This window comes from Polypterus senegalus, chromosome 2 (genome assembly GCF_016835505.1).
Source record: "Polypterus senegalus isolate Bchr_013 chromosome 2, ASM1683550v1, whole genome shotgun sequence".
NCBI classification, from domain to species: domain Eukaryota; kingdom Metazoa; phylum Chordata; class Cladistia; order Polypteriformes; family Polypteridae; genus Polypterus; species Polypterus senegalus.
The window spans coordinates 49,087,745-49,102,384 of record NC_053155.1 but is presented as its reverse complement, the minus strand read 5'-3'; the positions used below and the strand labels follow the sequence as shown (position 1 = coordinate 49,102,384).

The following is a 14,640-nucleotide window of genomic DNA, read 5'->3' as shown; positions in this document are numbered from 1 at the left end:
CTGTACATGTTTCCTGTGTTAGTTCCTCTTCCTCTGCCTAATAATTAGTCTCTGTCTTTAAAGAATAAGGTGTCCTTCCTTAGTTGTTCATAATGGAGTGTAAAAAGTACAGGCCTCCTTGTTCCCATTTTTGAGGGTGCTGCTGTAATTAAGAGGGTTGAAACTGAATCAAAAATGGGGTCTCGCTGAACCTACAGGTATTAATTAGATTGAGTTCTTAATTGGCTGCGCTTGGTGTTAGTCCATTGAGTCTCTAACGGGATAGAAGTCTGCAATTTACTTAGATACAGTGGTTTAAAAGGTCATGCTTGTGTCATACACTGTGATTTATGGTGTCTTTCTTACACTGTTTGGTGGAGACTCCAGTATTGTCTGCCTGTAATTTCCTGAGTTTTGTTCAGACCTTTCACTTTCCTGTATGTTAGCTAAATTCTTAAGTCAATGAGATGACAGGACAAAATTGTGATTTCAGTTAACACCTTGTTTCCTGCCCTCTGAAGTGTCATCAGGAAAATCTCAGGTCACTAAGGGATGAGCTTTGTGTATTTCAATGGAGTGTGGCAGAGCAGCATTACATAGATTTTCCTACTCACTTGTTTCAAGCTGAGATATCCTTTCTGAATGTACCTCTCTTATATTTTTCAGTGCTTCAATACAAAATCCTCCCTCAATCAGAAAAAAGCTAAACACTTTTGAAAATACATACAAGTTTTTCCATTAATACTAGGTATTAACAACTATTAGACAAATTGGTACAGGTAGGTTCTGCAAGAGACCTCGGAGTAGGCCCACACTGGTAGGGAAAGAGCAACTGGGGGTACTAGAATGGGAAACGGGCAGGATCCTCAAAGAGGACAATTGTTCCTCTTAAACATGGGCAGAGACAACTGTGCAGGAGACAGCGTCAGCCTACATAGAACCTGTTCCCACAGAACACTAGAGGACAGGCAGCCCAACATGTGCCTTGGACTCCATATTCTCTGCTTACATGACAGAGAATGTAAGTCTGCTTAAGGTGAGAGATGGGCAAAGGGGGAGATGTCAATGATGGAAAGGTTTCATGTGTTATGGTAGAAAAGGGTTCCTTCTTATAGGGAAGGAACCACAGGATGATAAGAGACCTTCTGGCTCAGAGAAAACACACAATCTGAAGTGGGAGGAGACAGAACAGTGTTACTCCATAATGAAGTGGACAGCTGAGGAGTTGCTTTGGAGACCCTATCTATCAAGGGGTGCTGAAAGATTATGGATGCAGCGACTCCGAAAGCTACTAGTTGGTAGTCCTATCTTAGTGTCCGTTTAGCTAAAGAAAAGCCACTGAATCCCAAAAGTGACTCTGCGAGCACAGGGACACAGGACGCAAATAGCGGGAGTCCTATTTTGGTGTCTCTATAGCTGAAGAAGAGCCACTGATTCTGTGGCTTGCCAAAAATTAACCTAAGATCTTTAAGCCAGAGGAATGACTGATTCTAGAGACAGGAGGTGAGTTGAGACTTGAGTTTATTGACAGGAGCAAAAGAATGGTAAAGGAGAGAGAGGAAGCGATTTGTATTAATTGATTGGTGGGCAAGTAGATGAGCCACATAGCAGGTAAGCAGCGTTTTTAAATCTATGCAGTTTACTGTTCTTTCATTGTTTATTCCTTCCTTTTGTGTTTATTCTTAAAATATATATATATATTATTTTTCACTGTTTTATTTTTAGCTTAAGTGTCCTTGACATTATTTTAGATGAGGAGGGACAGAGTTTCAGGATTTAATTCTTTATACAGCCTTTTCTTAAATAGGCTCTTAACATGTCTCTTGAGCTAGACCACAAACTAGTAATTTGATTTGTTTATGGTCACACATCAGTCAGTTAAACAAAAAATGAATGATACATTCTCAGACCTACTTAAACCAATTTAGAGTTACATTGGACTGGAGCCTATCCCAGCAACAGTGAGTTTAAAGGGGGAAACAATCACTGACATGGTGTGAGATCATTGAAGTACCTGTTCATTAACACACTCACACTTACATGGGGGCCAATTTAGAACTGCCAGCATCTTCTTTGTGAGGAGTTTCTACATCTCAGTGTCCGTCTTTTGCAGAGTCTCCAGTATCCAGCTTCAGCTGGCCCAATTGGACAATGAGGGCTGGCCTGGCAAAGCGGAAGTGGACCGGGACCGAGACCGCTTGCAGCTTCTGAGAGAGAAGGAGGCTTTGTTGCAAGAGCTAACATTGATGAGTCAGCAGCAACGATCCACAGAAGAAAAGTTGCGCTTAGAAGTCCAAAAGAAGAGGTTGGAGGAGGAGATTCAGAAGGCATACAGTACAACCCCTCAAGGAACCAATGAAAGGTTTGATATATTTAGACATTAAATAAGCCATGAGAATGACATTATAAGTCACGCACACCAAATATTGATGAACAGTAGGGCAAATATACAGCTAATATAAACATGGCTTATGTTCTCATGTGCCCTGGCTTGCTATCTGACAGCTTTAACTTATTATCTTATTCTTACACGATACAATAATTATCTCAAAAGATAAAGGTTGTAAGTTGCAGGAAAATAATAATGTGTCTTGGCTGAAGAAATGGAGAAATGTACAATTCTGGTGTTAGTTGTTCTCTCAACTTATTCTGTCAGGGCTTTAATGCATTATCTTGTGCACACACTATATATTAGTATCAGCATTGGAGTCATTTAGTAACCAAGGCATTCCGCTTCTCATAGGAGTCCCATTTTTTGTTGCATTTAGTTAATAACAACTAAAATTGTTCCTTTTCCCATCTTCAGAGCTTTTTGAAAGAAACACAGATCAGACTGTCCTTTTTGGCCTATGACCTTAACTGTAGCTTTCACAAACAGATATTGAAAACAGCAGTCTCCTTTCAGGACATGCATATGCAGGTTAGGAAATATAAGGATGGCTTTGTTGGTTATTTATTTATGTATTTATGTACTTATTTATTTATTTTTTACTGAAGCATTCTTATATAGCCAACACTTTGATTATTTTGTATAAGACGTTATTTGAGTGCGTGCTAGCTGTTCAGAAGAACATTCACAATGTTCCAGTTTGCTGATCTTGTGAGCAGCGCGCCACAGTACTGTGTATTGAGACCTTTGCTGATTACTGTCAGCTGGTATCTTTTTTTTACTTATTTTTTTCCCTCACTTTATGGGGAAAATTCCTATGAGAGTAACTTGTTATGTGAATGAAGTCTCTTGGTTATTTAACCCTTTGGTCCTTTCAGAAACGGGCTGGGAAATCAGCCTTTTTCCATTTAAGAAATAGACTACTCTTATTTCATATAGTGACTTTCAATAATCAAATATATCCCAAAGTATCTATCTAGCTATCTATCTAAGCACTGCCAGACCTACAGACTGACTCACCAGTGGAGTTTAAGTCATAGCCTGGTGGTCTGAGTCTGATGCCATAGTCACTGTACCACACTGTCTGCAAACAAAGTTTATCAAAAGGTGGCTAGCACAACTAAAAAAACTAAACATGAACAAGATAGAAAACATGATAATTAACATAAAATAGAAAAAAACATTTTATACATTCTTTTGTCTTATTAATTGATTCTTTATAATGTTTTTATTAAAGCCTATTTGTATAATATGTTGTAAAAGAAAATCTTTTAATCTTTAAAATAAGCTGCCATTCTTAATTTATATTTTTATCCACACCTCAATGTGCATTGTTTCCTTTGTTCATGTTCTTTTTTTAAATGCAGAATATTAAACTCTTACTGTATTTTGGCAAAAAATGTAATGCCTAATATCATAGCTGTTTTGAATTTTTAAGTTTTTAATAATTATCTTAATTAAACATATTTATATAACCCTTTTCTAACCTACTCAAAGCATTATACATGGGCAGCTTCAACAATCACCTGTGGCATCCACCTGGATGCTGCAACAACGGCCATTTTTGCACCAGTATGCTGACCAAACACTAGATATTACGTGGTAAAGGGATGAGAGAGATAATTAGTCAAACTGAGACTGCAGATGATTTACGGGGTCAGAATGACCGGCTCTGGGGAGCAGTATAGCCAGGACACTGTGATACACTGTACTCTTTTTTTGATCTTTTATGACGTCAGAGAGTCAGGTCATCAATCTTACATCTCATCTGAGGGAGGGCCCAATTTTTACCACACATTGTCCCTGTAACTGCACTGGGGCTTTAGAGTCCACACACAGACCACAGGCTAAACACCCCCTGGTGGCTTCACCAACACATCTTCCAGCAGTAACCCAAATATTTCTTAGATGTTCTCCCATCTACAGTAAATACTGGCCTGGCCTAAACATACTTCGCTTCAGATGGATGACTTCTTCTGCAGTGCAGGTGATAGAGTAAACCATGATCTAGATCAGTCTTTTTAATCAGACTTTCTCCAGACAAATGATTCTCTAAATTCAGTCTGCTGATGACTTTACAGTTCCAGTTTCCTCAAAACTGGGGAGGCATTACACCTCAGGGCATATACTGGGCATCTTTCATACTATCTGGGCAGACTGCAGAATTCTATTAGATGATCTATGCACATGTGGGTTATACATTCGTCTTTCTTTAGAACAAACTAGCAGCAGTTCAAAAATTTACATTGCACTACAATTTTATGGGCTTCTGGAATAAAATAAAAGGTAACTTTAACTTGTTCTGTTTACTCCTGAAGTATTCCGTCAATAGCTTTAATTTGGCTGATGTAAAAATACATATTTATAGCTGACCCATCTGAAATGTATTTTTTGTTTATTTAAAGGAAGCATCTGAATTCGACTAAATGGATTAGTGAATAAATTGATGGAGCAAGAAATCTGCATGTTCTTTCCCTGTAAAATATATCGTATATCTCTGCTCTTGTCTGTAGAACATAGAGACACAGATACTGAATGCTAAGGTCTAATCCTTTAGTCTCTATGACCTTTTATATGGTACAGTGGAACCTCGGGTCACAAACGTCTTGGAACACGTACAAATCGGGTTTCGACCAAAATGTTCGCCAAACTTTTTCATCTGTTTACGACCACACACTCGAGTGACAAACAAGCCAGTTTCCCTTCTGGTTCGTATGCGCCGATGATTTCCACACGTGTTCAGTCTCTCCCTGTGCATTCACTGTGAACTCTTTGTGCTCCATTTCGTTTCCCTTCTGGTTCATACGTGCCGATTATTTACGCACGTGTTCAGTCTCTCCCTGTACAGTACATTGTTCTTGGTCAGACGTACATCGTGCAAAGAGACTTTACCTTAAAACTGTAATCTCCTCTACACCCAGTTCCTCCTCACTTCCTTCATGCCAAAACTCGACTAATGCAAGGTTAGTTTTCTTGGTTGTTTATGGTTAGTTTTGGTATAAATTACAGATTTTTCAAATGTTAATTTTTTTCCCAGTGCTGAAAACTCATTAAAAAAAGTGTTTAGAGAGAGCAATTCGTAAGGCTATAGAGTGAACTCTTGCAATGTAAGTTTTCTCTTTTCAAGGTTTTCTCAGTGTTATTCAATGTTTTTACATTTAGTTTACTATTACACTGTGCATTCTATGGTATAATTAACTATTTTTGTGCTTAAAAATCTTTAAAAAATATAAATTTACATACAGCTCGTACGGTTCGGAACGGATTAATTGTATTTACATACAATCCTATGGGGGAAATTACTTTGGGTTGCGACTAGAGTTTTGGAACGAATTACAGTCATGACCCGAGGTTCCACTGTATACTATAGGACCAATCTGCCTGCACAGTCCCCTAAGTGTCATGTCTCCTGTGTGGCATTTCTTGTCATATCCACACAAGGGAATTTTTGTACTTAGGAATATCTAAGTTAGCTTTAGTATATTTTCTTTTTTTAGAAATGGTTTTCAACCACTTATATGTGTTTCTGTTTAGGTGTTTGCCCCACCATCCACATGACTTCCATTATGTATAGTATAGATAATACTTTATAAATAGATAATAAATAACAATAAATAATACATTTGTTTAAAAATATATCTTCTCTAGAATCCTTCAACAAGAAAAGAAAAATGTGCTTCTGAGGCAGCTGGAAGAAGCTACTCGGATAACAACGTATCTTCACTCACAGCTAAAAAGGTGAGCACTGTAGCATTTGTGCACAGTATAGGGGCACAATCATATGTTCTGTTGATATTCTACTCTTACATTTTATCTTGTATATTTTATTTTGAACGGAGATTCCTTTTCTTACTTATTTCAAAAAAGAGGGTTTGACAATGTTATATCATTATCCTTTTCTGTTTAATGATGGATAATAGTACAGTTTTGCTTTCCCAGGGTGAAAATTGTTTATAGGGAACAACGAGTAAGATTTGTTTTACCTCTTTGTTCACTGTCACTAAATATGTTGACTTCAGTGTCTTTAAATTATTACTTCCATATACTGTACTTATGTTCCTCCCCAGTTTGTATTCAATTGTTAAATAGAGTATTTAAATTTGGACACACAAAAATCTCTCAACAATTAGAGCATGTAACACTAAAAGATGCATTTGCAGATGTTGCTTTTAAAATATTTTAAAGATATTAAAAATAGGTGTGTCTAGAGGTTTGAATTTTAAAGATGCAAAATATTTGATCTTATTAAGTATTCACCTCCTTCAAGTCAGCATTTAGTAGATGCAACCTTGGCAGCCATGTCAGCCTTAAGTTTGTGTGCACAGGTCTCTATCAGATTTCTGGACACTGCAGTTTTTCCCCATTCGTCTTTGCAAAACTACTCAAACTCTGTTAGGTTGCATGGAGATGACAACAAATTATCAGTCAGATTGACATGTGGAATTTGATTTGGCCACTTCATGACATTAACATTGTATTTTTAGGGGAATTTCTATGTAGCTTTGGCTTTATGCTTGGGTTTGTCATCATCTCCAATGGCAGAGACTTCTCGCAGACTGCAACAGGTTTTCTACCAGAATTTCCCTTTGTTTTGCTGCATTTATTTCAAACCTTCACCCTCACAAGCTTACCAGGGCCTTCTGCAAAGAAGCATCCTCACATCATGAGGCTGCCAACACTAGGCTTCACAGTGGGAATGTTGTGTTACTGATTAAAAGAAAAAGAAAAAAGATACAGTACATGTTCATCTCATTAGACAATAGCACATTATTTCACTTGACTTCGGAGTCCTCTAGTCTAGATTACATGTGCATTTTTTCCGTTTGCAACTCTACTATACAGGTATGACTGGTGTAGCACCTGAGCTACATGTGCAGGCTCTTCATTATTAAGCACTGTAACTTGTAACTCATTTGGTGTTCTCATAGGTCTCTTGGTGATCTCCCTCACTCAGCTTGTTCTAGTATAGGCAGATTTATAGTTCTGTCATAATCTTTCAATTTCTTAATGATTGACTTAACTGGACTCTAGGGCATATTTGGTGGCTTAGACACTTTCTTGTGTCCACCCTAAGAACTTCTGCTTTCCAGTCACCTTTTCATGAAATCTTTATTTTGTAGGTTAGGCCATAATACTGACTCACCACATGTATAAATTCCCTTTATCTGGAAGGTCCAACAATCAATTGAAACCCCAGGCAGGTGATCTCCTTTGAACTAAATATGTGATTTCTAAAACCAGATGGCTGTACCAGTGTTGATTTAGAGGTGTTATATTAAAGGGGTGAACACTTAAGTGATCAATTATTTTGAGTTTGATATTTGTAATTAATTTAGACCATTTTGACTTTAAGAATGTTTTCTGTTGCTGTTGGTCAGTGTCAAAAGAGCCAAATGAAATCCACTATGATTCAATGTTGTATTACAATAAAATGTGAAAACATCCAAGAAGACAATACTCTTTTATAGGCACTGTATACTTGGTTTAAAAGAAGTTTTCCTTATTATATATAAAGGTATGTGGGGAGTAGGGTGTTGGTACAGTTGCTCAATGACATTAGGGGGCATGGGGTTTCCTTCCCAATAGACATGTGTGTCAGGTTTATTGGCAGCTCTAAAATATCCCTATATATGAGAGTATAAACAACAGACCAGCCCTCCCATCAAGGGTCGGTTGCTGCACTGTTTCTTCTAATGCCAAACATAGAATCCAGCTATTGTAATCCTGATTTAAAGAAACCAAATAGTTATAAGAATGATTACTGAATAAATTTATTTTTGTCAAAACATCAGGACTTAGTTATGTCAAACTGGATTAGTGAGTTAACCAGGTAGGCAGGCAATCAGTTATATACTGTATATTGTGGAAGATCAGCCCTGGCACAGACAGGCAGACACCAATGTTCAAACCCACAACACGTTTTATTTACACTATTTACAGTGATTAAAGTCCCGCACACAATCCAGTGCCTCTGCACCAATCACCCTCAGTCCGGGCCTCATCAATAAACAGCCTTCCTTCACCGCCTCCACTCCTCTCCGCCGAGCTTCGTCCTCTTCCACCCGACTCTAGCTAATGATTGGAGGGAGGAACCCCTTTCTTTCCCACCTGGATGTGCTCCAGGTACCTCCTGATGAGCTTCCTGTGGCAATTCCTGGTGTGACAGAAGTGCCACATGAGCACCCTGAAGCACTCTGGGTGTGTCTGATAATACTTCCGCCAGCACCTCCGGGTGTGACGGATGTGCTGACATCCAGGGCTTCACAATGTTCTGGATGCCCCCTGGCGGTGACCACGGGCCTCTATAGGGTTGAGCTTCCATGCTCAGTTCCTGTGGCCCCCATACAAAACCAGGGCAACTACCCTCTTGTGGACCTGGGGAGATGTAGTCCCTCTCCCGATCCTTCTAGGTGTCCCAGCTCCCTGCCACACTATATATAAAGGAACACATGAGGCCGGGCAGTCTTTGTCGTGCACCATGAGGAACCCAGGACCCACTGCACCAGCATAGGGTCTGACTGTTGGGCCAAGGATTTCATCCTGATACCTATTAGCAGTCAAGGTGCCTTTGTCTAGCCTGTAGAGGTCTGTGTGTCCCTCCATGGATATGCCATGGATATGTTACAGGCAGCATAACGTTCTCCATGGCTTCTCCAGACCCATTCACGTCTCTGAGGGTGCTCAGGGTGAACCTGCTCTCATCTGTGAAAAGCACAGGGCGCCAATGGTGGACCTGCCAATTCCGGTATTCTATGGCAAATGCCAGTCGAACTCCACAGTGCCGGGCAGTGAGCACACTGAGCAGAGGGCCCACTAGAGGACGTTAGGCCCTCAGGCCACCCTCATGAAGTTTGTTTCTGATTGTTTCGTCAGAGACATTCACACCAGTGGCCTGCTGGAGGTAATTTTGTAGGCTCTGGCAGTGCTCATCCTGTTCCTCCTTGCCCAAAAGGAGCAGATACCAGTCCTGCTGATGGGTTAAGGACCTTCTACAGCCCTGTCCAGCTCTCCTAGAGTAACGGCCTGTCTCCTGGAATCTCCTCCATGCCCTTGAGACTGTGCTGGGAGACACAGCAAACCTTCTGGCAATGGCACGTATTGATGTGCCATCCTGGAGAAGTTGGACTACCTGTGCAATCTCTGTAGGGTCCAGGCATCACCTCATGCTACCAGTAGTGACACTGACCAAATGCAAATCTAGTGAAAAAATAGTCAACAAAGATGAGAAGGTAAAAATGTCAGTGGCCACCACCTGTTAACACTAGAATTACCAAAGCCTACGAAAAAACATGTAATCCCGGCCCACTTTAAATCCGTTCACACCTCTCCGTCAGCGTCTTTTGTGTTGTAAATGTGTCGATAAGCAGCAAGCAGCCTACTATCCCATCCCTCCGACCACCACAGAAACATCGAAAAGCTCTCCCAGCTCAAGCCTTGTTCATCTGGGAGTCAGGTACCTAGAGCTGAATAAGGTAAATAATATATCGTTATTTGAAACAGATGCATTTCATGTGTGTTCCGTGTCTACAAAGATCTATGTAAGTGTAGCATGACAGAAATTTTGAACACATACCTAAAAGACAAACTTTTTTCATTTTTTAGTGCTAATGACAAAATTTTGACATGAAGTATATAATGTGTGATGACGGAAGTCCAAATATCAAATAAGTACTTTCACAAAAGGTACAAGTAAAACAAAACAAGTGCACTTTTATTCAAGACTATAACCGAAGAAAAAGAAATTGAGTTAGTGTACTAACCGATAAGAACTGCTGACTCATAATCAAGAGTTCGCAGGTTTGAGCCGTGTCACGTACCAAAATAAACGTTTTGAGTAGTGAGACGCTCTTATTGTTACTATTATACAATAAGAACATACATTTGAGTCTGTAACAGCCAGTGTGAATGTATGGTACTTGTAAAGTTTAGCCTTTTTTTTTTTTTTTTATTCAGTTTTATTCTCTCAGTCGCATTCACGCTCCCCCTGATCTGACACTGCTGTTTTCAAATAAAGACCAACTAAAGGCGCTTTACTGCAAAGCAGTATCAGCCATGAAAGGTTTAGATTTCCCATTATGCCACTGCCTCCAGTTAGTTCAGGGTCAGTTCTATAACACAGACGGTGATCAGTTTATTCATGCATCTGGCATCCCCTTTGTTAGCGTTACCCCACACAAACTACAGCTTTGAACAGAAACTGATTGAACAGCCACAAAAGGCAGTTCTGTACATTAAAAGACCATTGCATTTTCAAAAAGAAGGCCTACTCTGTGTGTGTACAACAGGTCAGTTTTGTTTACTTAGGTCTATCATAGCAGTCTTCATAAGTCTACACCTCCTCCCCTGTTATGATGACTGATATCAGGGTACCCTGGCACTCTACAAATCCACCACTATGTCCTTTATCTTGGTAATGTTCAGTTGCTGGTGGTTATTCCTTCACCACAAGTCAAAAGTCTGCCACCATCTTTCTGTACTTCACCTCATTTTCATTATCAGTGCAGCCTACAATTTTAAAATGAGGTTATGTGCCATATACAACCCTTTATTTTATAATACAACCGGCTTTGAATTTTAGCGTTAAAGTATTATATATATTGTTTTGCCTGCTGGGTTGAAATGCATTAAGAGCATTTTTTGTTAATCCTTTCTTTTTCAGTGTTTCAGCAAACAGTTTGACAGCATCATCTGGAAGTAGCAGAGGATCCCTTGCCTCCAGCCGTGGTTCCCTGACTTCCAGCAGAGGCTCCTTAAGCTCTGTGAGCTTTACAGATATCTATGGTCTCCCCCAATATGATCGGGTGGAGACAAGTGTATATGGTGACAGTCAGCATCTACGCTTTGATCTCTTTCCATTTGATGTGGTTGCCAAGGACACAATTGTCTATGGATCTGACCCTATCAATATGATTAAATCAAGACGATCCCTGGACACCCCTCAATCACTGGCCTCCTTGTCATCCCGCTCCTCGCTTTCGTCCCTTTCCCCACCCAGTTCTCCACTGGACACACCTTGTCACTCTGTTTCTCGAGAATCTCCACTGACCCAAATGACTGAAGAATATGTGGAACTTGCAGGACGAGGGATTTTGGAAGGAATTCGTGGGCACACACATGTTTCTCCCTTAGCTAGTGAAGGCACCCAAAGTGCTGGTCCAAGTAATCAATATGGTGGACTTGCACTGCAAAACAAAGGTCTAAAGGAGAGCATTGCACAAGGGGGACCAAACTCCCAAGGAACGGCTGGTAAGTATACAAATATTTACCAAAAAAATATTTACCAAGAAAGTAATTCTGCTTTTGACAGTGACTTGCTGGGATATTCAGTTCATTGAAATGTTCGATTTTGTACTTCTCTAGTTTGTTTTACCAATACAGGGTGTATAAATTGTTGTGTCTTGTCAAAAGTCACCTGAATCCCAAAATTATTTTAAGAAAAGTTTATTCTAAGTTCAAGAGGACATTTTTGATGTCTGTTCATCTTCCAATGTATCTTATGAAAAAGACTATGTTTACATGCTACATGCACCTTGTACTAGTAAAATTTACATGCACACTATTTCAAGTGATAAATATCAAAGCATGCAGAGAATTTTGGTACACGTTTTTGCAAATATGCCTCACTGATCTCCTATTTCATCATGTAACTCAACTGATCTCACCCAGAAATTACTTTGTGTGGACAGGTCTCATCTGGTTGTAATACCCACCAAAAACATTCCCTTTGCTTTACAGTTTGAAAAAATACATTGTGACATCGATTTTTGTTGAAAACAATCAGATGTTTTTGTCTTCTGTCCTCCTTTCAAACCTTCACCTGGAAATGGTGTGGCATATAAAATTTACAAAATCTCCCATAGCATACAGTTTTGTGTAACACTGTTTAGGTATTCTTAATATACTGGTAAAATATGAGTGATAATTTAATTGATTTCCATCCAGCTACTTACTTTCTGGATGACTAATTAACATTTTTGATGAGGAAGATGAAGAATTCCTCACACTTGATGAGAAATAAGATTGACGTTTGTAAATTTACCAGTGCTTTTCAGTGAGATTTTAAAAATTCAAAAATATCAGATATCAGATTGAAAATAGAACTATTCTGACTAATAAAATAAGTGTGCTAAATTTCAACAAAATCGGTTCACAGGTGTTTTCATGCGAACAGACAGACAGACATGGCTATTGCAGTAGGTGCTTTTTGCTTTATATGTGAATGCACTTAAAAAACATTGCATTTTTAAGAAATATTTTAAAACCTGTCATTGATAATTTAATGTGTGTTAACTGATTACAAGTGTGTGTCAGAAAATGATTAATGGTTTATCATGTTTATGTATGTTATAATTCTTAGCGGGTAACTTTGACTACCCACTAGACGGTATTCATATCTCGGCCCAGTTTCTATTTGTCCGGTGTCTGCATGTCCTTCCCAGTGGTGCAGTAGTTAACATTGCTACCTCATAGCTCTAGGGGACCGAGTTTGAATTTTTGGTTCAGTTACTATTGGTGTGGAGTTTGAACAATTTGTCTAAGTTCTCTGATTTTTTCCTCTCACACTACAAAGACTTTTACATCAAGTTGTTAAATGACGCCATATCTTGTGTTGATTCCTGCTTTGACTGCAGTGTTGCTCTGGCTTTTCATGTACCTAAATTGAATTGAAAAGCTTTAGGAAATAGATGGGCATTGTTTCTTATTCATGCTTGCACATTCAATGATTTAATATTGATAAAAGAATAACAGAAGCATTAAAAAATACCATGGCTTTAATAATATATATGAGAATAAACAGTAACAAAAGATTGAGTATAAAGTACATATTTGTCAGTTTCTGTGTAAAGGTGTTCCTGAGTCATTGATGTTATAAGTGCAAGTCCCTGGAGATCTGTAATCCAAGCACTCCTCAGCAGCCACGTCAATTGAGCGATACTCAACAGAATCGGATACATTTCAGCAGCAACACTGATGACGACACACATTCATATTTGAAGTTAGACCTACAGAAGATATGAAGGCCAGTTTATGAATTTCAGAATTTTAAAGGGTGAAATTGAACACTTAAGTACATCACTAGTGCTGATTTAGAGCTTCAAACAGTAGTAAAATAAGTGTACTCCAAACAGAGTCACATTAATCTTTTTTTTTACATAATTTTTAAATAAGCCCGCATGTAGGTTTTTGACAACGTTTCTGAGTGTAAGTCAGTATCAAATGTGAGGCTTGGTAACACATCTATATAGTATTTTATTTTTGTTAAAATATGAATATGGTCATGTATCATTTTTAATATACAGTCTTGCATATAGCAAACAGACTAGTTGCCTGCTAAGAGCTGTATGGTGAGGTGGGGCAGATTTAAACTTGTGACCTTTTAGTTTCAAGTCCAGCTCCTGGTCAGATAAACCACCCCAGCCACACAAACCACACCAAAAGGTTATGCAGAATACAGTACATTTGCCATCATCAGAAAGAATCCTGCCATTCGTTCTAGAATGTCTTGACACTTTGACATCCAGAGCTGTTTTTCTGCTTCTTTTCTAGCTGGGCTGGTTCGGCTTCCTGCTTCCTGTTGTTCATTTTTCTACATTCTTGTAATGTTGAAGAGAGAGAGGCAACACCCTGAGGAATCAAATGCCACAAGTCAGCTTTTACTGCAGAGAGATATGCTATTTGCAACAAAGTTAAGCACATCCTGTCTTCAGTCAGGCTTCTGGCCCAACCTTCCTCATAGTGAGCTGGGGTCATGGGAAGGAGGCTTGTGCAGACTGTTATGCTTCTCGACTCACCCATATGATGATCTTTGTTTTTTTAACTCTTTCGTTAGTCTTAGCTCTTTTAGATGGGCTGCTCTTTTAACAAAGTTGACTACTATGGCAAACTGCAGATTTTTAAAAAAGAATCTGTGTTTTGGCTATATAATGTAGTATATGCACAGAAGTAGTACTGTTATCACATGTACAGAATACAGTATAACTTGAAATTGCATCTCTGAACCAACATGTATGTGGTGGTAAACAAGTAATGTTAAAAAAAAGTAACACACATAACATTTTTAAATCAACTTAATGGCTCTGGGAGCTAGTGCATATAATGGCATCACTGGGAATACAGCAGAAAGCAACCCATGATAGGATGCCAGTTCATCGCTGGGCCCAGACATACAAGCTCCAATCAGAATTTGTCAATTAACCATCTTTAGAATGGAATTAAAATTAGAGTATCCAGAGAAAAATCCACACAGACACAGACGGGACATGCAGAGTCCA

The 14,640-nt window shown here is 39.0% G+C and overlaps 1 protein-coding gene across 2 annotated transcripts in view; it reads left to right on the top strand.

Moving 5' to 3' along the window:
• Positions 1–14,640, top strand: part of wwc3 (WWC family member 3) — a 242,930-nt gene that overhangs the window by 184,101 nt on the left and 44,189 nt on the right. For both annotated transcript variants that reach the window (XM_039743645.1, XM_039743644.1), the window contains exons 9-11: positions 2,093–2,341; positions 6,017–6,106; positions 11,028–11,614. In XM_039743645.1, the coding sequence (XP_039599579.1) occupies positions 2,093–2,341; positions 6,017–6,106; positions 11,028–11,614 (926 nt within the window). The remainder of the gene's footprint in view (positions 1–2,092; positions 2,342–6,016; positions 6,107–11,027; positions 11,615–14,640) is intronic.